Genomic DNA, 22,110 nt, shown 5'->3' with positions numbered 1-22,110 from the left:
AAAAAAAAACAAAAAAAAAATTGAGGGATTACAACTATTAAAAAAAAACAAAAAAAAAAAAAAAAGTTTATTATTAATTACCCCATCTCCTCCTCCCCCCCCCCACATGCGGGCCCGGCGAATGTCGTGCCTTCTCGACTAAGGCCGGGTGATGGCTATGCATACCGCCACTGCACATCATGTGCTCCTAACGCTTATTATGATGCCCCTGTTCTCCTGTTCCACGCCGCACTTTCTCAGGCGGAATCCCGGCTCCTACTGCCCCAGTTCCAGATCCAGATCCAACTCCAGAACAGGGCCAAGATCAAGGTCAACATCAACATCACAATCAGTTGTATCAGTAGTCAGGGCACCATTCACCTCCCAAGCGACACAGACCACCACGATGGACTTTGAAACGGAGAGCCTGGTGAGCCAACCGAGCCAGGAGGGTCTCATCCTCCAGAAGAGGCCCCGTCACAGCATCATCAGCGATGTCCCCTCCTTTCGCTTCTCGCGCGAGCCCTCTCTGTCTCTCAACTGGACCAAGCCCCTGCCCCAGATCCCGCCGGCGGACATGACCCTCTCCGGCAAGATCGTCCTCGTTGCCGGTGGTGCCCGGGGCATCGGCGCCGCCGTGGCCCTGCGCCTCGCCCAGGACGGCGCCCGCATCGCTTTTACGTTTGACCACGCCACCTCCGTTTCCCGCGCCCATGCCGTCATCGCCTCGGTCGAGGCCGCCGGCTCCTCGGCCACCGCCATCCAGGCCGACCCCGTCAAGGACCACGACCGCGTTGTGCGGCACGTTCTCAAGGCCTTCCAGGTCTCCCACATTGATATCCTTATCAACGGGCCCGGCGCAGAGCTCGCCGCCCCGCTCGAGACGACGTCCCCCGAGGCCTTCGACCGCGTCTTCGAGTCCAACGCTCGCGCCGTCTTCTTCATGATGAAGGCTGTGCGCCCGTACCTCGCGCGCGAGGCCCGCGTCGTCAACCTGTCCGGCAGCGCCGCTAGAGGCGACGATGTCGGCAGCATGGCGCTCGCGGGAAGCAGAGCTGCCGTCGAGGCCTTCACGCGCGTTGCGGCCCGGGAGTTTGGCGAGATGGGCCGGGGCATCACGGTCAACTGCGTGAGTCCGGGCATGGTGAAAGACGGAGACGAGGACGGCGCTAGCGAGGACCTGGGGCTCGAAACGGCGCGAGGCACGCCAGCTGGAGAGAGGCTCGGCAACGTCGACGACATAGCGGACGTCGTGGCTTTTTTGGTGAGCGAGGGCGCCAGGTGGGTGACGGGGGCCGTGGTTCCCGTGAACGGCGGGAGGATGATGTTCTGATTTCTGTCTCGTGTTCTCTTGGGTAGGCGGCACCTTGTACGAAAATTGTCGGGCTCGGTCAGATGCTTGGGACGAGTGCATGGAGTTAGGATGGTTTTGACGATTACGGTTTGCCAGGGCTCGTCATGATATGACTATTATTTATCGTTTTTAATCAATGCTGGCGAGGAGTATACGAAACCTTGAAGAAAAACCAACGTCAACTGTAAGCAGTGACCGGCCTCGCGGGCCGTCAGCATGGTCCATGTTGAGATGTAGCCATCTCTCTTCTGAACGCCTGTGCAGACACGTCGGATGGTTTTTCTGTTCTTGTGCCGTCTCGAACCTAGCAATGTATCTATTGAAGTGTCTTGCAAACGCATGAACATCTCAATACTGAACCTTCGAGATGGGGTTTACCGAGCCCCATTGAAATTCGATGCCGCCTAGAGCCTCCCTGGCCTGGTTATAGCAAGAGCGAAGACAGCGGCTTATCAGCCACTCCGATGCGTGTGCATGGACAGTCAACGTCAAGATTCTGTACGCTTTCCGGATATTAGAACTGACGCGAGGGCTGGCGTTGCTATGGATTTTGAGTTTCAGAGTCAACAGATTATCCGACTGTCGGAAGTCAAACCCTGAATCTAGAGGCTGCCATGTTGTCTTGTTGTTCCGGCCACACGCGCTGCTCATGGTTTGTTCGTTTGCTGCCTGGTTGGGTACGCGGAGGGAACCGCAGGCTTGCTTTATATCTACATGTCTTTGAAAAGACTTCAATGTTCCTGAAGTACCTATGTTAGGCTACATCGGCGGATCCTGGGGACTGAACACCATAGTGGGATGTGGAGTTCTGACGGGAAACAATGGGCTGCAGCTGGTTCAAATGAATTTCTCGGCCTCTGCTTTCGATGAGAAGAGGAGACGGGGTGCTCTGCATTCAATGGAATTGTCAACACGGGGTCTCCTGCGATGGGTATGACTGAGTCGTAAAATCTGTTAGCCACAGATAGAAATAGCAGTACCAGCATACATGACCCACAGGCCTCGAGGCACGGTCAGTGCCTCTTGAACAGCATCACGAGCCTCGACAGGCCAGTCAAATTAAGAAGCATCTCATTAAAAATAAGGCAAGCACACGCCCTTGGTATCAATCTTTTTCTCAAGCACCCAACGCCTCGCACTCATTTCGGAAGACGCAAGAAACAGCCCACAGCCGCGTGATAAACAAATTCTAGTCCGTCTCATAAATAACATCCTCGTCATCCTCAACCGGATCTTCATCCCGCAGCACGCTGTCCGGCAACATCTGGCTTTTCGTCAACAGTTGCGACGTTTCCAGCGAGAATTCCCCAGCTGGTAGCTGGATGGGACTGTCCGTGTCATCAAGGGGAAGAAGCGACAGGCTCGACGAGGGCAGCGGAGCTCGCGAGCTCCGCTGCCGTGTAGTCTTGGCAGGCGACGCCGGCGGGCTCGAGGCCTGGCTCGCTGTCGTGGCCTGCGAGAGCCTGACGGAGCGCCGCGCTGCAGACGACGGTTTTGGGTTCGGCAGGCGGTTGAAGGGTGTGGGCGGGAGTTTGGACGGGAGCTTCAGGGAAGGAGCAGCTGGCGTTGCATTGTAGACGCGCCGGCGTTCTTGGCTTGAGCTCGATGGAACGAGCAGGTCAGGGTCTGATGTATTTTGTAGTGTTGCTTCACTGAGAATCTGCTTCTCGACCTCCTGGGAAATGGTGTATTTGGAGGGACTCGACGGTTTGTGGTGCTGTTTCACCGGGCTCAGTTCGGACGGAAGATCGTCGAGCAAAGGTAAGTCGGCAGCTTGATCTTCTCCTTCTCCTTCTTCTCCAAATAAAGAGCAACGCAGATTTGCCATCAGGTGCCCTACCACCGTGGGCGGTACGTAATTGTACTTCTGCGGAGGCCCAGCAACCCACCCATGCTCTTTCATCTCCGCCAGGGATACAGGATTATTCAGCTCGTAGACTTCTTGCAGCTCGTAGGCAAAGCTATTTTGCTTCTTGCCGGCGTTGAATTCGGCGTTGCCGAGGCCATTTTCCTCAATCTCGCCGGGCTGCTTGTAATTGGAAATCACAGCCATGTACCTCAACATGGAAATCGGCGCCGTGACGTAAATCCACATGCGGGTAACGACGTTGGGAATTCGGTAGCCGCGGAACTCGTGGTTTTTGGTGCCCTTGATAATCTCACCGACATGCTCTGGGTGGATGGAGATGAAAATATCGGATCTGTCCGTCTGTGGTCCCATCGCGTGAATCTGCTCCAAGGAAATTCGCTGACTTTCCATAGCTTGAGTTGGCTGACTCCGAGCTTGTGTTGGTGTGATCTGGGAGAAATCGTCCAGCGACTGTGTCTGGGTTTGTGATTGTGTGGTGACTTGAGATATCGGTCTTGGCGTGGGAAGTTGAGGTGATGACGTGAAAGGTTCGCTCACACGTTCTGCGGTTGTTGCCTGCCCAGCATCGGCAACATCAGACTCGTCATGCGTGACCCGTTGTTGCACGGGTGGCAAGTTGCCTGCAGAAGCCTCCGCGGAGGACGACTTCTCAGATAGATTCACTAAATCCTCGGCAAGCATCTGCGTTTCGTGCCCTACTGCGCCATACTCGTCTTCGTCCTCCATCAGATCAGCCTCTCCCAGCTCGTCTAAGTCGTCCTCGGAATCTGCAATCTCACGCTCCGTTGGCTTCGGTGTTGATTTGCGTCGCAGAGGGGACGGGCTTGCGTCCCGCTCACCATTTTCTTCGGACACTTCGTCCTCCGGAATGCTGATCTCTCCCAGTACTCGGCTTTGCGGTGGACGCACAAGTTGCGACGGTCGGGGCGTGACAAATCGAACAGCCTTCACAGTCGCGGTGTGAACTGTGAGGGGGTCTCGGTTCTCCTTTCCCGGAGACGGGTCAATACTTGAAGATGTTGGACTTTTGGTGACCGTCGAGTCTTCTATGACCATGGTCCGAGGACGAGGGAGCTTTGGCGCCTCGGAGACTTCGGGGAGAGGCGCCATGACGTTGGTTGACTTGTGTTTAAGCGGTGATCGCTTGTTTGCCGGGCTATATCTAGCCAACATGGGCGTGAGGGGGGAATCCTGTGACGACGGGATCACTTCCCTGTGAACACGCTTGTTTTTGGGGGTCTGCGGTACTACAGAAGGCGCCGGGCTGGCAACGGGCTGGTCCACGCCTGGCTTGTCTGCGCTCTCGTTTGCATCTTCAAAGACGAGACTAAGGTTCTCATCCTCAGAGTCGTCGATCTGCAAGTCGCTTGGATCCTCGTCCTTACTAGAGAATGATAGTCCCGGGTATGCTTGGGTCAGGGTTTGTGTGTGGAAAGCAGAACGTGGCGGTGAAGAGTTGGGCGCATCGCCTTCCGTCTTGCGTCTCTTCTTGCCTCTGGAGCGTTCTGGCTCGTCCTCATCGTCGATCGGGCCGCGGTCAACCCAGTTGAACTGCGTGAGGGTGCTCTGCTTCGGCGACTTGGCTTTCGTCTCAATCTCTGCTTCAATGTCGGCTGGGGAGGAATCGCGGTCCGCGATCTTTCGTCGTAGGTTCTTGGGTCTTTGGCCGTAGCCCCGGATTGTGGTGCGTTTGTGGGGGAACTTGGTCTGCTTCAACGCGGGACTCGAGTGGTAGACGCGTTCGCTATCGGGCTGTCCTCCGGATCGTGTTTTTGGCGCCATTCTGTATTGATTTCCACTGCGAGCAATCCGAATCTCAGTGAAAGTGCGTCAGTTGGTACACCGTCAGCGACGATGACATTGGTGAAAGTGGTTTCGGAGCAGCCAGTCGCGTTTCGCGTTAAGCTGCAGGCACTCTGAGATCCGACGCGGTTGCGGCGGGGACTCGTGACGTAGCCCCGCTAACCCCGGCGTCCGCTTCCAGCATTCACTGACTCCAGCGCTCCCAGGGCCATGGACAGCTCGCCAACAGCCAGAGTCTAGGTACCTAGGTAGGTAGACATAGACTTCCGGGCTGATCATGCATACACTGAGCCTTGCGTGGTTTGACTTTCGTAGTTCATTTTTGCATAAGCCATGAACGCCACATGTGCATTTTCGGCAACGAAGGTTCTCTCAGGAGGTATTGGCAAGCGAAACTCTTGGCTGGAACCTACGAACTGAAGGAACGTGGAAGAAACATCTCATGCAACTACTCTGCTTTATTCAGGATCACTACCCGTGATGGCAACAAAATATCACCTTCAAATCTGTGGTAAATTCTGATCGAAAAACTTCATGGATGGCATTCCAACTCGGAAACACCACCAGGGCAATCCGTCTTCACGCCATGTCAGCCTAAGCTATCATGGTCGTGATGTTGTGAACCTAAGATTCTGATGACGTTGCTATGTTGCTGTAAGCTGAGATTTCCTGATGATCCGTTGTGCGAAGTCTCTAATACTTATTGCAGTATTCTCGTGATACTATGGGACTCTTTGGGGTTACCGCTTGCCGAGCGAACTAAAAATCATCGAGCGCTGACACTTTCGCGTAAATGCGAGGTCGATACCGAACAACATTTAAAACGTTTAATTGCGCCACAGCAGACGAAAATAAGACCGGGAACCCAAGTACCTCCATAGAACCCGTGTTCTTTGCATCGGATAACCGTGGATTGTGTATGAAACCTAGCAAAAGTCTATAGACACGAAACTGTGTCGGCAAGCTCAAGGAAGACCTTTGCTTTTTCTAACCGCCGAGTGAAAGTCGAATGTGGAGTGAGAGCCCGGCACTTAAGCTATACAGAATGAGGCATCAGCAGCGTGGTAGATATTTCGAGTTTTCTTGATTCGGTAATCGCGTTTCCGAGGGGACAATCGCGTTCCCCACGGGTCTAGGGCACATGAAGAAACTGTAGCTGTAGAAGTGTGATCGAATGAGGACAGGCACTCCGTCAGGCCAGTCTGATAGATATCTGCCTTCTGATCAGTATTCCGGGGACGCCGGTCGTCCGTGAAGGTGATCAATGAGTGGACGCTCTTTGCCCCCAAACAATTGAGGCCTTTGCTAAACGAGATGCCCTGGCTGCCCTCGGAGTTGGAGAATTGAAGGAACCCAATATGCCTCTTCTTCACACATTTGCCATGTGTACATTGGTGTCCACGGCTTATAAACTGCACATGGGCTAACAATATGTAGAAGTACAGGCTCGGTTGTCAACCCAGCCTCAGAGCTGTCTCGTTTTCCCCTTACCTGTATCTTCTGAAGCGGAACGCAGCAAAACAAATGTTAAGGGATGCGCCAATGACTCTTTGGAGATAACTCATGACGCATAACCGGTCTGCACTGTAGTTTAGGACTTCATTCCATAAATCAAGCTTGAGCGTTTCCAGGCTGAATGTGGACAACAGGACCACAACGCTCACAAGGGACAGTCTGCTGATTCCATAATAACCACACTGTAACGCAGCTTCAGACATTTACATTACAAAGAAGGCTTGCGCTGAAGATCATACATCACGAGAATGTCCAGCCCGACTGAAGAATCTGTAGTTGTACAAAGTTCAATTCTAGCAATGAGGTCAGTTCGGTATATACACTGCAACCCCGTTCTACTTCTTCGGCTCCTCCTCGGGCTTTGGCGTTGGCAGCTTGAAGCTCTCGGGCCTGCGGTCGTCGCCGGCGCCAATCTGTTCCCAGGCGCTGGTGCCGCCCTCAAAGTTGCGGAACGCCTGGGTCAGCTCGAGAGGCTCAGTGACGATGCGCTTCTTCTCCTCGTCGAACCTGATCTCGGTGTAACCGGTCAGGGGGAAATCCTTGCGAAGGGGGTGGCCCTCAAAGCCGTAGTCGGTCATGATACGACGGAGATCGGGGTGGCCGACAAAGAAGATTCCAAAAAGATCGTAGGCCTCGCGCTCGTACCAGTTGGCTCCGTCAAAGAGGCCAGTGATGCTGGGCACGGGAGAAACCTCGTCGGCGTAGGTCTTGACGCGGATTCGGGAGTTGTAGCGAACGCTGAGAAGGTTGTAGATAATCTCGAATCGCTGGTCGCGCGTGGGGTAATCGACGGCCGTGACGGTGCTGACCTGCGTGAACTCGGCAGAGGTGTTGTCTAGGCTCAATTAGCTTCCCCATCGGCGGTCACGGAATGACTGATAGAGGGACGTACACTTCAGGAAAGACATAACGGGAATGACGCCCGAGGGGGGGATGTAAATGGTGAGCTCGTCCTTCCAGACGGAGAATTGCTGGACATATTTCGGCAGGCAGCCCATGACCCAGGCGCCATACTTGTGCAAGTTGTCGCTCTTGGTGGCGTACTTGTCGGCGGGGTTGACGACGGGTGCCGTGAGAGGCGAGGGAGCCTCCTGGCGGGCGGCGGAGCGAACGTTTTGAGCATCCTTCGGCTGGCCAACGGGGTAGCCGACCAATTGAGGGATGGAGGTCGAGAAAGCGCGCGCCTCAGCGACACGGGCTTGTCGCAGGCTGGCTAGGGCACGGCTCCGGTACAGCTTGGTCGCCATTGTGGTGGTGGATGATTGCGTGCGGTTTGGCGATGTCTGAAGAGAGGTTGACAGGATGGTTATGCCGTGGTAATGGACTGGGAATTTGGAGCTGGCGAGCCACTAGTGGTACTACGGGGTGCATCTAAGGAGCCTGCTTATTTGCTCGCTCGTTATTCGCTGTGCTGGCTCTCTCATCTTCGACCTGTGCACGATCTTCAGTACGCAACTATCCATCCAGAATCCCAGTCAAAGTCACTGAGACTGAGACGAACGGTACTGATAGACACTATTCAATTCTCAACACGGCATGCAGCTCTTTTCCCTTGGCGGCTCATTGCTGCCCTCGTGTCTTCGTTGATTCCGAGAAAGTAGGACCAGACAACACGGGGAGGGTTGCTCTAGCACTCAAGGAGTTATCACGTGATTTAGATGCTAGTCCCTGAATTGACTGGCTCCCTTTGCAGACCCACGGAAAGGCTTTGGCGCTTTCCATCTTCATTCGAACAACTTCCCTCTACAGATTCCCGTCAATCACCCTTCCCGACATCCACCCCCTACCTCCCTCCCACACCCCGCGCGCATCATTTACGCGATCACACAACAAAATGGCACCCCAAGATATGTTCTTTGAGGAGGATGAGGACAACTGGTAAGCCTACCTTGCGGCAGAGTTCTAGCTGCAATGCGAGGGTGTCATCGTGCATGGCACTGGCTCGGGCTGCGATGGACACCCGACATATAATTCGTTGCTAAATTTCAACAGTCCGCTCTGCATAGAAGAACTCGATCTTTCCGATCGTAGCTTCCGACCATGTCCTTGTGGCTACCAGGTACATATTCGCATCTCGCGTTGTCGTGGCGAAACCTCTCAAGGAGACTAACGTTTGTGGGTGATCAGGTCTGCCAGTTCTGCTTCAACAACATCAAGAACAACATGAACGGACTCTGTCCTGCATGCCGAAGACCGTATGACGAAAAGACGATAGAGTGGAAAGTCGTGACACCAGAAGAGTACGTTGAGGACACGCTGCCGTGCGCCAACGGCGAAGCTGACAAATTCACAGGGTTGCCGAGTTCAGTGCGAATATCCGGAAGAACCAGAAGAAACGAGCACTAGACCAGCGGCAGAAGGAGGTACAAAAGCGTGAAGCTGAGAAAGAGAATCGGAAAAACCTCGTCGGCGTCCGGGTCGTTCAGAAGAACCTCGTTTACGTGACGGGGTTGACACCAACGGTTCGAGAGGATGAACTCCTCAAGACACTCAGGAAACCCGACTTCTTTGGTCAATACGGCAACATCCAGAAGATTTCGATCAGCAATCGAAAGAGTTCGGACGGCCACAACCAGTCTCTCGGCATCTACGTCACTTTCGAGAAGAAGGAGGACGCTCAGCGATGCATCCAGGCTGTCCACGGTTCTCAGAATGGCGACAGGGTGCTGAGGGCCCAACTTGGCACAACCAAGTACTGTTCCGCATGGCTGAGACATGAGCAATGCACGAATCGACAGTGCATGTTTCTTCATGAGCTGGGAGAGGAAGAAGACAGTTACACTCGCCAGGACTTGTCCTCGATGAACAGCATCAACACCCAACGCCCTCTGCCACCCAATGGCAGCTCGTCTCGATCCGCCTCTCGCCAGCAATCGACGCCCGCTCCTGGCCCTCCGCCCGGCCCAACACCCGCTGCCGCCGCGCCTGTTGCTCAACCCATGGCTCGTTCCTCAAGCAAGGATGAATCAGAAAACGGGGGCGATGGGTCTGCTCTGCCTTCCTCTGCGAATTGGGCCCGTAACCCTCAACGCAGTCGTAGAGGAAGTCATGCTACTAGCGGCGCGGCTCCGAGTCCTGCGATCTCGACGTCACTCCCAGTCACAGCTGAAGCTGTGCCGGAAGCCATCGATGAGTCTCCCGCTGAAGAGTCCTCAGCACCGTCCACCTCCTCGCAATCTGAAAGCCCCTCAAGTCCGGTAGTCGAGCAACCCAAGCAGGTTGGCATTCCGGAAAACATTCTCAAGGCACTTCTAAAGGCTATGGAAGCCTGTCCTTTTAAGTTTGCTGGTTTCGATTCAACTGAGACAAATGAAACTCCACCTATGTTCGACATGCGTGGTGGCGAGAAGAGGCGAGCCATGCGCGAAGAGGAGGAAGCGCGGCTCGCTGTAGACCAGGAAGAGCAAATCGACCAAGTCGAGCTTTCGGAGGGCGAGCCTGAAGCAGGTGGTAGCCTTGCTCTGGGCGGTGAGCCTGAAGACCGCGACGCGCCTCGTGAGGCAGCATTCGACCAACGCCGGGGAAGCGCGCAGCCTCCTATCCAGCGCGGTAGCACGGACGGCATGTTTGGCCCTGCTATCGGCTCCGGCTTCAGCCAGGCAACATCCAATGCCGGAAGCCGGTCCATGACACCACAGCAGCAACTGTACATGCGAGGCCAGAGTGGATTCGGTGACCACCTCCCCCCCGGCATCACACCCGGCCAGGGATCGCTTGCATCGCAGCAGGGCGGTGGCCATAATCGCCAGGGATCAAGGTTCAGTTTTGCTAATGACAATTCTGGCTCGTCTTCGATGAAGGTATCTGCGAACCCGCGGATCATGGCTCAACAGTCTGCGATGATGCCATCGTCTTTCCACGCGCAACCAGGTAGCCAGTACTACTCGTCTTCCATGCCTGGACCACCTCCAGGACTCAAGTCGACAGGCACGCCGCCGGCCATGTTCGGACAGGGCCAGGGGTACGGTGGCGCGGGCTTCGGTGCCGCGTCAAAGGATTCTGCTGAGCTTCTTCAGAGCTTGATCAGGGGCCGAGGCGCGGCCAATAGCCAGGCTCATGATGCCGCAAAGCGTGAGTTGATGTCTTCCTTTTCTAATCAGTACCCACCCTCCACCTCTTCCTCCCCAGCCCCTGCTCCGGGTCTCCTGGCGTCGCTCTACGGTAACCCCCCTGGAGCATTCCAAGACTTTGGTCCCAAGCAGCAGAAGAAGAAGGGGAAGAAGCACAGACATGCTAACACTTCCTCCTCTGGGGGAGGTGGCCTAGTCGATCTTGCGGACCCGAGTATCTTGCAAGCAAGAATGCAGCACCAGTCGCAGGGCAGCGCCGGAGTCGGACAGGGACTGTTCGGTGGACAGAGCCAAGGTGGGTACAACCCTAACATGATGTACAACACGCGGTTCCCGGGGTCCGGATGGTAGTTTCGGACGGGGCACAAGTAAGAACATGAAGCACGAGAGCACACGAGAGTCAGAAGGTTGAAGGATTGTCATTTCATTTATTTGTTTGCGTATCATGTACTATGAAGAGCGTCGCGACATGCGATATTCCCGAGGAGCGAACCGAGCACCGGCGGGGTTCACGGAACACTTTTTTTTTTCGCATGGAGTCGGCAGCGAGCATTGCGGCATCCCTTTTTGGGCCGCTTTGAGGGTTTGCAAGGACTGCATCAGGCGTTTTCTTCTGGTTGGCATGAGGGGCCCGTAGCTGACCATCTGGTCGGCTCTGAACCCCGTCTTTCTTTCCCGGGCGATTCTTCTCGCACAGCTTGGGGCGCGAGTGTCAATTCAGGCAAGCTATCATCGTCTTCCACATGCTCCAATGTACGTTAACTCCACAGACCATTCTCGGCCGAGGATGGAAGAGGAGCATGGTCAAATATAGCAACTTGCCCACACTCTTTGTCCACCTCGTGCTCTCATTTGATCTTTCGCGGAGGCGGACATGGGAAGACGATGATGGAGCTGTGACTTGATCTTTGCGGACCAAGCAGACATGTATCTAGCTCGTCCTTTCTGTGCTCTGTCTCTGGGAACCGTCGCGTTGCCTCCTGCGGGATGGCTTTGGTAGCTTACATGACAATTTTGGCGACGTTGCTAACCTGGACTGTAGATGATGAACTTCCTTCACTCGACGAAGCATCGAGCTCCGTTGACGCGTTGGTCTCAGACGACCCCTTGGATACGAACCTGTTCATCCAAGGATTCGGATCATCGCGCGCCTCTACAGCCACCCCTGGTCCGCCGCCAGGGCTGGGTCTATCCCACAGACACCCATCACCCGCCATTCGCACCACGCTTGCGGCGCCTGTAGTTCCTGCGATGCTTCAGCAGCCCGCGCGTGTCGCAACCCCTACGGCTACCAAAACGCAAACACTTGCGAGCGTTGTCGGCTCAGTCACACCAGATCAGACCCCTCGCAAGAAGGTGCCCGGCTCCGAGGCGAAGAAAAATATCAAGGCATTGGCAGTCGAGAGTGGTTTGTCCAAGGATATTGCCGCGTCTTCGCCAGCTCTTCGGTCAAAGAAGCTCCTGCAAGAAGAGGACTTCCCTGCTCTAGATGCTGTCAAGAGCCCAGCACCCAAGACGATCGCCCCGGCCGTGCCAGCAGTCCTCACGCCCAAAACGGCAGTGACACCCAGCAAAAAGCCTCAGACAGAAACGAAGGAGACCAAGGCGTCTTCTGAGCCGAAAGCCGATAGCGAGCCAGTTCCGTCGACGCCTTCCAAGGTAACTGAGTCTTTGAAGTCGCTCGCCAAATCGCCCATCAAGCCTACGTCTAAGGCTGCCGATTCCAAGCCAGCGCCTGTTCTGAACATTGCCGCAGCCGTGAAAGCTGCCCAGGCAAAAACATCAGCCGAAGCCTCAACCGTCTCCTCTGATAAGGCTGATTCGGCTGCATTTCCAGCCTTGCCGCCGCCATCAGCAGCCAGTGTCTCATCCCCAAGTGTCAAGGCAGCACCCAAGACTCTTCGTGTGGTGAACACGCCAAAGGCGGAAGTGCCACCCACTCTACCTATGAGCGGCACACTGAACGCAGCAACCCGGGCTCTGTCTGGCGTCCACCGTCCTGACACGCCTGGAAGTCACGATATCAGTGATACCGCCTCGGTAGTGTCCACGTCCATCTCTGTCTCTCGCACCAGCTCCCCGCCGCCCTCAAGGATTGGTTCCGCTCCTGTCCGGACCAACACCAAGAGCCAACAGCGCAAGGCGCGCAAGGAAGCTAACAAGGTTGCTGCAATCGTCGAGGCTGCGAAACCTGTTGAGCCTGAGGAGCATGCGCCCATCCTAGGCCGCAAGAAAAAGGTCAAGAAGGAGAAGGCCGCCAAAATCACAGAGAAGAAGGCTTCAGCAGCTGCGGCAGCAACAGCGACTGCTGCGGCCGAATCCAAGACGGAAGAGACCGACAGCACCCCAGTTCCTCCCAAGAGGTCGGAGAGTGAAAAGCAGGACCAGAAAGCCAAGGCTGGTAACACGGCCAACGCTTCCCAGGAGAAGGGGAAAGGAAAGGAGAAGGCCGTTGCGCCGTCGCCGAAGAACACGCCAAAACCTGTCTCACCGGAGCCCGCTGCTCCCGTTGCCGAGGAGTCGAAGGATGTTGGCGAGAATCCCAAGACAACCCCAGAGTATGTCTTCAATGAGCTTGTCAGCAGCGGCATGTCTTTTGCGGCCGATATGCTGCAGCTCTTGAAGCCTGTCAACGACCAGAGCAACCGCGGCGGTGACCGTGCTGCCGCCGCCGCCGCCGACACCAACAATCCGCCTCCTTCGACTAAGAGTATTGTGACGGAGAAGGATCATGCGAAGCTTCTTTCTGGAAAGCCGGTTCGCAAGGTGATCGATGGCCATCGGGTACTCATCACACCCAACGGCGACTGCCTGCGTCATTTGACGGAGCAAGAGGAACAGAACTACCTATTCTACCAAAAGCGTGTCGCCCTGATGACGGACGAGCCTGACGCGTTCGTCGCGCCCCGTCACTTCCCCCGAGGCGGCGGCTTTTCGCTCATCAAGGGGCGCGCGGTGCCTAACGGGGTTCCGTCTTTCTTCCCGCCCCCGCCCTCCCAGCAGCAGCGCCTGTTCGCCGATGACCCCGTCAACAAGCTGCAGCGCGAGGAGGCCATCAGCTACATCAACCAATTCGTGCTGCCGCGCCTGAACCTTGGTACCGCAAACCTGGGTTTCGCCAGCAACTGGAAGTCGCAGGGCAATGCGAACAACAATGCCCAGGAATTCCAGTTGACGGGCACCAAGCGCGATGTCGCCGCCGCAAGCCTCAACACGCTGGCGCCCTGGATCTACGGCCACGACGCCGCTGCTGGCGCAGGCATCTACTCGGCCGAGAGCGGCACCGGCGGCCTCCGCGACGTGCCCGAGGACGAGACTCCCTTTGGCGGCCTCGATTCGCCGCACCCGCACCACCACCACCCGCACCAACCTCACGGCGTGGGCTACGGCAGTGGTCCCGAAGGCGTCGCCACGGCCACGGCCGGCCCCGGCGGCCCGCAGCAGTACTCGACCAAGCTGCCGCCCCTCAACGGCATGTCCCTCATGAGCGTCGAAGAGGCCGAGACGGCGCTGCAGCTCGCGCGCAAGGAGACGGAACGCCTCGAAAAGGGCCTCAACCAGGTCATCAAGCGCAACCGCCGCCTCCTGCTGCCGGCGGGGAGGTGACTCGCCGTGGCGGGCGTCACGACCGGCCTCGCCGTCGGCATGCTTCCCGGCGGCGCGCTGCGCGTGGGCGCCGGCATGGGCGTGAGGGCTGTCGTCGCGCTCATCGAGCGCGTCTTCCTCGTCATGCTCGTCCGCGCCGTCGTCGCGTGCGTCCAGCTCGTCGCTGTCGTCGTCGAGGTCCTCTCGCGGGCCGGCAGGCGGTTGGCTGTCGTGGCGCGGGTGTAGCTGTCCTCTTCTGCTGCACTCTGCCTTTCCTCGACTCGGAGATACTCGGTATGGAGTGGTCATGACGGGGTTTTGTATGGATGAAAAAGGCCCTTGTGTAATACCGGAGTGTGTACGAATTAGATGTACCCAACGTGTATTGCTACTTGTACAACTGATTAGAAAAGTAGATGGTCGAGCATCTTCCTGGCATCCCTACAGCGGATGCTGGATTGCATAATCATGCGAATAGCATTGTCTTCACTTATTTCACTACATCTGAATCTCCGTGATCTCTCTGTCGTGTTAAGCGGATGACCGCACTGCATCTTCCTGAACTGTACAGAAAGAGAAACCAACGCCGAACAGGGTATTCAGCCTACACAAACGTCATGCGCAAAAAGAAAATGCCAGAAACAGTCACGCACGGGTCCTTAGACAACCTCATCCCACTCCGGGCTAGCCGGAGCCGTGACCCGTGCCCTCTTCAATTCATCCTGCAGTTTCTGCGTCAGCTTCTTCAGCAGCCACTCGCTCTCCTCCTGGCTGCCCATGAGCGGGCTCCGGCTACCAACCCAAGACCACGTATCGCCCGAATCCAAGTCAGGGCCCGGCGCCTTTGCTTCACCTGTTCCGACCCGCACAGGCCTACGCTTCCGTCTCTTGTGCTCGTGGGGTTTCGCGCGACAGTGCGTTGATGCGTCTGCCTCGTCCTCGCCGAGCAGCTGAAGAAAAGTGGCCCACTCAGCAAAGGTGTAGCGTCGCTGGCTGGGCTCTGTGAGCGCAGTCGAGACGGTGGAGATGGCCTGGATGAGATGAAAGTGGTACTCTGACGCTGCGGCAGCGTCGTCTCCGTCGCTGCCATCCATGGCGGCCAGCGAGGACGTGTTGCGACGCACAGCGTGAGAGAACTCTTTGGGAAAAGCGTGCGTCTCGTCCTCTGCATCGTGGTCGGCCGGCGCCTTATCGGAAGAAACAATGCCAAGAGAGAAGCGATGAACGACGACCGCAAGGTCTTCCTTGAACCCGCGCTCGCCGGGGAGGATGGTGACGTTTCCGAGCTCGAGAACGGCATTCTTGACAGCGAGGACAACAGTGTCGCCGGCGTTGGAGATCATGACGGTTGTGGTTGGGAGGGCAAGCAGCGTCCAGGCGACCTGAAAGACGCGGCCAGCGTTCGACACGAGGGACAACTCGCCGTAGCCGATTGTAGTCAGAGAAATGAAAGAAAAATAAAAGGCGTCAAAGTAGTCCCAGGGCTGGTATGGTTTCTCACAGGCGTGGAAGACGAGGGCACCGAGGAGCCAGAGGGCGAGCCAGGCCGAGAGGGAGATGATGAGAGCCATCCATCGACGGCGCGTGGTAGCCTCATGTTGTATCCTGCGCATCAGAGAGAACTCTTGCTTACGGCGGTTATATTCAGAATCAGACCCTGACGAGTGTCCGGTTGATGGACGCACCAGCGAGTTGGCATTGTCGATGGGCACGAGCACGTCAGCGCCGCGTTTGGTCATTTTGCGGATGAGGGTGCGGCGACGCTTCTCAACCATGCGAGCGTCGAGACGGCGACGGCCTCGTTCCAGAACCATGGAGCGAATGGAGCCGATGAGCAGACCGAGGGTGACGATGCCAATGAGGGCATATGGAATGAGGAGAGCGCGGGCAAGGGTGGAACTGGGGGAATAGTCGCCGTAGCCGATAGTGAAGAGGGTCGTGTTGGCCCAATACACAGCGTCGAGGTAGATCCAGCCCTCAAGCTTGGCAAACACGAGAGCGCCGATGAGCAGATAGAACAGGTACGCAATGGTCTGCAGCATGAGGGTGCGTTGGCTAGCGGTGAGCTGGAAGTCCTTCGGGTAGCGGCGAGTATGGGCGCCGTAAAAGGTGACGACCATGAGGGAGGCGGTGACGAAGTAGAGGACGGCCGCGTTGAGACCGTAGAAGAAGGCCTGGGACCAAATGTACTCATGGCTCGGCTGGAGCTGCAAAGGCCCGGCGGCCGTGGCTAGGAGGGCCATAAGGGTGAAGGCGGAGATGTACCAGCCGGTGATGGTGATGGGCTGGGCGATGGAGAAGCGGACGCGGCGGGCCATGTTGAGAAGCAGGAAGAGGTTGGAGGTGATGGCGATGGCGAGCTGGATGGCATTGATGATGAGGAGCCATTCTGGATCGGCTACGAATTTGGCATCGCTGATCGAGGTGCCTGGAGGTCTGTGTTGTCGCCATGAGCGGACGAGGGCGCAGATGCTGAAGGCGGAGGCAACGGGACCCAAGGTGCCCGCGATCATGGGGAATGCCGAGGAAGCAAACCACCAGCGGCTGGACATGTCAGTGCCGTAGACGAGAACAAGAGCGCCCCTGTATGCTGTGGTGGCAGGGGACACAAGAATGAAAGGTAGTACCTTGGAGTCATATGAAAGCCATCATTCTCGAACCGCACCTCGTCCTGCTTCTCCTGACTCTGATCGTTACTGTAGTCTTGACTCTGGCTCTTCTCTCCCTGGTACTCATTCACATGGTCCTCGATACGTGCATCTAGGTCGGGGTCGTTCATGGTGATGACAGTGGTGTTGAGGGCGTTGATATATTTAAAGCTGTCTTCGTGAGAGCGTCATTATCGTGATACCACGATCCACCCCTCGGGATGGCGTATTTAGACCTCAAACTCGAGGATCGTAAGAACAAATAAGTATTCAGAGCAATGCAACTGGTGTCGAGGCATGTAAGTTATGAGTGCAGTCGTTGGAACGGGTTCCTCGGAGCAAAGCTGTCCAGGCTAAGGAGGAGGAAGGTGAAAATCACATGCATAGCAATCCCGCCATCTGAGGGCTGGAAGGCATTTCCTCGCGTCGAGGCCAATGCCGTGTTTGTGCTAGGGGCGAGGCAGGGACGACCGAAGCGCAAAGCTACTGCCATGTGAAGGGGGAAATGCCATGACGTCGCCGCTTTTGGAGCTCGTGACTGAGGTGCTCCTGCCAAGGCCCGCACACGGGTGGGATGACCAGGCAGGAAGCACCACCGGCGTCTGCTGATTGGTGGTGATTGGCGGTGCTGCTGCAGCACCAGCCACACACGGGCTCTTCCTTTACAGTGGCCGTGCCAAAACGCGATTGCGATTAAGGCACGATAGCAGGCAATCTCCATCTGCGTCTTCTTTCTCGACTCATCTCGCGTCTCATGAGCTCCAATGATTCTCGACCACCACGAGGCATACTCTAGGCCCCGGGCATGAAGTCACAATGGCCAAGGCTTCTGCGATCTCCCAGACGCAGCCATTGGCCCCCTCAGCGAAGATGCTTCTCAAGTGATGTCCACCGCGTTGAGGTGCCCTGCCGCTCCTCAGGCAGCATCACCATTGAGTGAGTTCGTCAGCTATCCTATGCCTCACCGTTTGTCGCCACTGACATTCTTCACAGCCTCCACAATACATCTCACATACCGTCTACAGTTCCCTTGGTCGTCCATCTTCCGCCTTTTGCCCCGATACCCGGCGCAGACCCCCATCTCCCCGACTTTCTTGCCCCTTTTCCCTCCGCCGTCATCAACTACCGCTGGACCGGGCCTTCCTCCCTGACGAGCTCCCATACCGCGCCGTCGACCCAAGACGAGTTCAAGGCGCCCCTGTACTGGCCGACCCCGCTTCACGATGTTCTCTTCGCCTACAGCTGGCTCCTCGAGAACCTCCGCCCGGAGAACCAGGCGCGCCGCGCCATCTACCTCTACGGCACGTACCTTGGCGCCACGCTCGCCGCCGCCCTCGCCCTGACAGAGTCTCACAAGCACGAGCCCACGGCCGTCCGCGGCTTCGCCGCCTACAACGGCGTCTACAACTGGACCATGTTTCTGCCGGACCACAAGCTCAACAAGCCAACGACCTACCGCGGCAAGACGACGCCCGTGCCACCGCCCGAGGAGGGCTCGGCACTGCGCGTCCTGCGGGACGCCATGCCCGACCTGTTTGGTGCGCCGGTTTCGCTGTTCGACGCGTTCGCGAGCCCGAGTCTCTTCTTCCAGACGGCGGGCCTCGAGATCCCGCCGTCGTTCACGCAGACGGTCGCCGTTGCGGGGCTCGTCGACAGGATGGCGGCGCTGGGGCTCGAGGGGTCGGCGGCAGATTTGATGCCTGCGAGCGTGGCCAAGGTGCCGAGACGTAGCGCGCTGGTGTTCCCGCCGCGGAAGTCGACGCTAGGGATCCCTTCGACGTTGCTCGTGCACGACGCAGCTGTCGTTGCTGCCGCGACCACCTCCTCCACTGCCAAGACCACCTCCTCCACTGCCAAGCGAAAGACGACGAGCGTGCGTAGGCGTAAGGCAAAGGGCAACCAGTTTGAGGCGCAGGCGGAGGAGCTGGCGGGGCTCATGCGGCGGAGCATGGAGAAGCTGGAGTTGAAAGAACGCATGAAGTGGGACGAGGATTTCGACGCCGAGGGGGAGATGGAGGCGCGGGTCAAGGTCGTTGATGTTGGTGAGGGCAGCCCTCACGAGTTGGGCGCAAGGGGGGACGCGGCGGTGCGGGAATGGCTCGAGCAGCGGATTACACTCTGACACCACATTACATTGCATGGCAGATTGAGCTGTCCATACTATCATCTGAAACAATGTGGTCGGCGATGCTTGGCATGGTGTTGTGGTACTGAATTGTGACATTTCCGTAATGTTGTCGCTAAAGCCGGCTAGCGCGCGCCGATGAAGCTCGTTCGTGCGGCAGCCCGAGGGATCAGCAGAGCAGCGGTCTAGGCGCCCGGCCACTGAGAGGCCCATTCGAGACCTGGCGGCGGGCGCCATGTGGTGTCGCTAAGGCGGTGTTCAGGTCGGCCACTCGTCCAACAGACCCCCCAAAACATGCCCAGGTTCCAGCGTGAGTGGCTCCAGCGAGACTTGGGCGGATGAATGACGGCATTTCGAGATTGGAGATTGGCAGGGGGCCGGAGGAGAAACGGGGGGGAAATGAAAGTGGCTACATGTAGCTGCATGTCATAAGCCGGTTGATTAAGCACGGCTCAGCTGAGCTTGTTTTAGAGACGAGAGGCGCTTCATGATAGGGTGCTTGATCGACTGGGACAGGTTTGGACAGGTTTGGAGGGGTTTGGACAGGTTTGGACAGGCCTGGGACCCTGGACCTGACCCCGACCTGGCCTGACCCCGACCTGGCCTGACTGTCACCGATCGATGCGAGTGGGTATGAGGCAGGCAGGAGCAGGGGGACCAAAGCTTGAACTTCCCTGACAGCTGCCTCTCGTCCTCCTCGTCCACCCTTCTTCCCCTCTTCTTCTGTTCGAGCCTTCCCGTCTTCATCTCCTGCCTCGACCTTCTCTGCATCATCGTGCTTCCCTCTGCCAAGTTGCTGTTGCTAGACACCAGCAGTCCTCCAGGTAAGCCCTCCTTCAGCCTCGTGTAGACCGCAGTCTGCAAAGCCTACGCTGCTTTGGCATGCGAGCCACGATCAGGTCGCGTCTCTGCCGTCGTCACTTTGCAGTGTGCCTTATCATCGTCGTTCTCAACACCACCTACACTCCACCCTCCCCGAGCATCCTTTGCAGACCACTCGTGCCGCCGGCCAATTTCTGACATTCTCTCAATAGCTTCACAGCCCCAACTTACTATCCCGAAATACCATTGTTTCGCAGCCCACCATGCCCGGCATTCGCAAGTCCACCCGCATCCATCCCAAAGTCGAACTCGGCGTAGTCGAAGACGCGACAGACCGACCTTGCTGCTTAGGCATGATACCTCTGCTCTCTGCAATGATGTCCGTCCACACAGTATCATTTTGAGACAAGGCGTCTTGCCCGATCAGCAACATCGATACTGTCCTTCGCTCGCTGTACTCGCTCACTGCCAATCACACCGCTTGCTAACACTCTGCAGCTCTCCACGCCTTGGACAACTTGAAGGCTCGCCTCAAGGAAGCCTTCTCCAAGAAGCACCAGAAGTCCGACTCGACTGCCACACCCGCCAAGACGGAGGCCGCCCCGCCTGTGGAGGTCACCAAGACCAACGCCGCCGACCCCACAAAGACCGACGTCGCCCCGGCCGCTGCTCCCGCTAGTATGTTGACCCGAAGCACACCCTCTCGACCGCCTTTGAACTGACCATCCCGAAGCTGAACCCGCTGCTCCTGCTCCGGCTGCTGCTGCCGCCGCCGAGCCTGCTGCTCCCGCCGCCGCGGCGGCCGTGCCTGAGCCGGCCAAGGCTGCTGAGGTGCCTGAGCCCAAGACTCTTGTCAGCGAGGCGCCCACTACGACTGCCGAGCCAGGTATGCCTTGTGTCCATGCTGCAAAACCTTGGAGGTGACCAAGACTGACATGCATCCACAGCCCCGGCTTCTGCCGCTTCGCCTGCCGTTCAGGTCGTGGTCAACCCCGCCACCCCCGACGAGCCCGCCAAGACCGACGCCGCCCCCGCCGTCGATGCTGCCGCCCCCGCTGCCGCGCCTGTCGCGCAGCCAACTGAAGTTCCTGCTGCCGCACCCGTTGCTACGCCTGTTGCTGCACCCGCTGCTGCCCCTGCTGCCGCGACTGAGGTGAAGAAGGACGCTCCTACCGCCTAGTCAGGCGGTCGTCGCCCTACCTCCTTTCCACCTTTTGCTTCCGTTCCGGTTCCAGCATCACGTCTCTTCGTCTCGAGTCGCCTCCCCGGCGTGCGCGGCATCTCTTCCACTGTTCCACTTTCCGATGTTTTTCACACTCGTTCCCGCTTGCCAGATTAGGAGCTGCGTTAGGTCCGCGTTGTAAAGACAACTCTGCCAACCGTGGATGAGGCCAAGGACAGCGATGGGGCCCCAATTTCTGAATGGAGTTTTGAATGGGGCCAAGAAGATTTCGTCGATGTGGACTCACAATGGCTTTCTTCGCCGACCGAATCCACTTCTGAACCTGATACATCCGCAGGGTCGAGTGGCGGTCCTGTCAGCGGTCATGACACGGAGCGGCTGCGTAATGGGACGGCAACAGATCCTCAGCGTTTTGTGGTTCACAGCATCATTGGAACAGAGGCACCGAATGTGGAGCTCAAGGAAGATGGGGATGAGGACGATTAGCTGGATATCTACGATTCGTGATTTTTGAAGCGAAAGGTGGAGCTGGTGGCAGCGTTTGATTTCGCTCTTTTTGTTTTCCACCTGGCGCGGTTGCGTTCGCGTTTCGTTAGTCTGTATACCCTCTCTCGCCAGCAATTCAGCGTACGTTTTTGAATCGTCTCTCGTCATGCCTTGTTCCGCCGGATTCTATGCTGTCTAGATTTTCCGGCGTCTGTGCCGTATTCTCACGTCGCTTGATAGCCGTCCGTCCTCAGCATGCTGAGTGTCAAGCTGCTCCATCACTAACGACCCCGTTCGCTACCTCAATGCTCACTTGGCCCACGGCGCCTTGGTCATGGTAATCTGCGGATCCGTCGAACCGGACCCCTCGCCCGCCCCCCGCGACGATGGCGGCGGCGGCGGCGGCGGCGGCGTCTGCGTCACACGCCCCGCGCTCCCAACCCACGGGGCATGATCCGAGCCCCCCGAAGGAAGGGCTAAAAGGAGTTAATCATCAAGGGAAGTGCATGACAATACTCTATGAAAAGGCAGGTGGGCAGTCTAAAAGGCCGTCTGCTCGAATCCTTTTTAAATGAAACGATGTGTTGTGGACTGAGAAGTTGTATGTCACGGAGATCTGGAAGGGAGACATCGCGGTGGAGTCTGAGGCCTGATTGTTCTTGGTGAGCCA

At 57.2% G+C, this 22,110-nt stretch overlaps 8 protein-coding genes across 8 annotated transcripts in view; 4 read left to right on the top strand and 4 right to left on the bottom strand.

Annotated features, from left to right (window-relative positions):
* Positions 1 to 385: 385 nt before the first annotated feature.
* Positions 386 to 1,312, top strand: VDAG_05477 (3-oxoacyl-[acyl-carrier-protein] reductase; the record flags this gene model as incomplete). Its single annotated transcript, XM_009652372.1, has 1 exon — positions 386 to 1,312. One exon carries the CDS (start codon positions 386 to 388, stop codon positions 1,310 to 1,312), a length of 927 nt encoding a protein of 308 aa, XP_009650667.1.
* Positions 1,313 to 2,522: 1,210 nt separating this feature from the next.
* Positions 2,523 to 4,985, bottom strand: VDAG_05476 (uncharacterized protein; the record flags this gene model as incomplete). Its single annotated transcript, XM_009652371.1, has 1 exon — positions 2,523 to 4,985. One exon carries the CDS (start codon positions 4,983 to 4,985, stop codon positions 2,523 to 2,525), a length of 2,463 nt encoding a protein of 820 aa, XP_009650666.1.
* A 1,806-nt stretch (positions 4,986 to 6,791) lies between these two features.
* VDAG_05475 (NADH dehydrogenase iron-sulfur protein) lies at positions 6,792 to 7,802 on the bottom strand. Its single transcript, XM_009652370.1, has 2 exons — positions 7,414 to 7,802; positions 6,792 to 7,356 (listed from the first exon to the last, which is right to left on the bottom strand). Exons 1-2 carry the CDS (start codon positions 7,766 to 7,768, stop codon positions 6,857 to 6,859), a joined length of 855 nt encoding a protein of 284 aa, XP_009650665.1. The 5' UTR covers positions 7,769 to 7,802; the 3' UTR covers positions 6,792 to 6,856.
* Positions 7,803 to 8,561: 759 nt separating this feature from the next.
* Positions 8,562 to 14,197, top strand: VDAG_05474 (general negative regulator of transcription subunit 4; the record flags this gene model as incomplete). Its single annotated transcript, XM_009652369.1, has 3 exons — positions 8,562 to 8,761; positions 8,815 to 10,886; positions 11,634 to 14,197. 3 exons carry the CDS (start codon positions 8,562 to 8,564, stop codon positions 14,195 to 14,197), a joined length of 4,836 nt encoding a protein of 1,611 aa, XP_009650664.1.
* Positions 14,198 to 14,835: 638 nt separating this feature from the next.
* VDAG_05473 (potassium channel) lies at positions 14,836 to 16,955 on the bottom strand (the record flags this gene model as incomplete). Its single annotated transcript, XM_009652368.1, has 2 exons — positions 14,836 to 16,720; positions 16,804 to 16,955. The coding sequence occupies 2 exons, from the start codon at positions 16,953 to 16,955 to the stop codon at positions 14,836 to 14,838; spliced, it is 2,037 nt and encodes a 678-aa protein (XP_009650663.1).
* A 753-nt stretch (positions 16,956 to 17,708) lies between these two features.
* On the top strand, positions 17,709 to 18,946 carry VDAG_05472 (uncharacterized protein; the record flags this gene model as incomplete). Its single annotated transcript, XM_009652367.1, has 2 exons — positions 17,709 to 17,764; positions 17,818 to 18,946. The coding sequence occupies 2 exons, from the start codon at positions 17,709 to 17,711 to the stop codon at positions 18,944 to 18,946; spliced, it is 1,185 nt and encodes a 394-aa protein (XP_009650662.1).
* Positions 18,947 to 19,831: 885 nt separating this feature from the next.
* VDAG_05471 (uncharacterized protein) lies at positions 19,832 to 20,951 on the top strand (the record flags this gene model as incomplete). The annotated part of the gene is made up of 5 exons (XM_009652366.1): positions 19,832 to 19,876; positions 19,992 to 20,163; positions 20,270 to 20,449; positions 20,505 to 20,657; positions 20,719 to 20,951. The coding sequence occupies 5 exons, from the start codon at positions 19,832 to 19,834 to the stop codon at positions 20,949 to 20,951; spliced, it is 783 nt and encodes a 260-aa protein (XP_009650661.1).
* A 982-nt stretch (positions 20,952 to 21,933) lies between these two features.
* The window catches only part of VDAG_05470 (serine/threonine-protein phosphatase 2A activator 1), a gene marked incomplete at its 3' end in the record, with an annotated part of 1,446 nt that continues 1,269 nt past the window's right edge, over positions 21,934 to 22,110 (bottom strand). Inside the window, exon 2 of the mRNA XM_009652365.1 lies at positions 21,934 to 21,957. Coding sequence (XP_009650660.1) covers positions 21,934 to 21,957 — 24 coding nt within the window. The remainder of the gene's footprint in view (positions 21,958 to 22,110) is intronic.

The sequence above is a fragment of the Verticillium dahliae genome, genomic scaffold, assembly GCF_000150675.1.
Source record: "Verticillium dahliae VdLs.17 supercont1.10 genomic scaffold, whole genome shotgun sequence".
In the NCBI taxonomy this organism is placed as follows: domain Eukaryota; kingdom Fungi; phylum Ascomycota; class Sordariomycetes; order Glomerellales; family Plectosphaerellaceae; genus Verticillium; species Verticillium dahliae.
The sequence above is the reverse complement of the archived record's forward strand: the minus strand, read 5'-3'. Positions and strand labels throughout refer to the sequence as shown.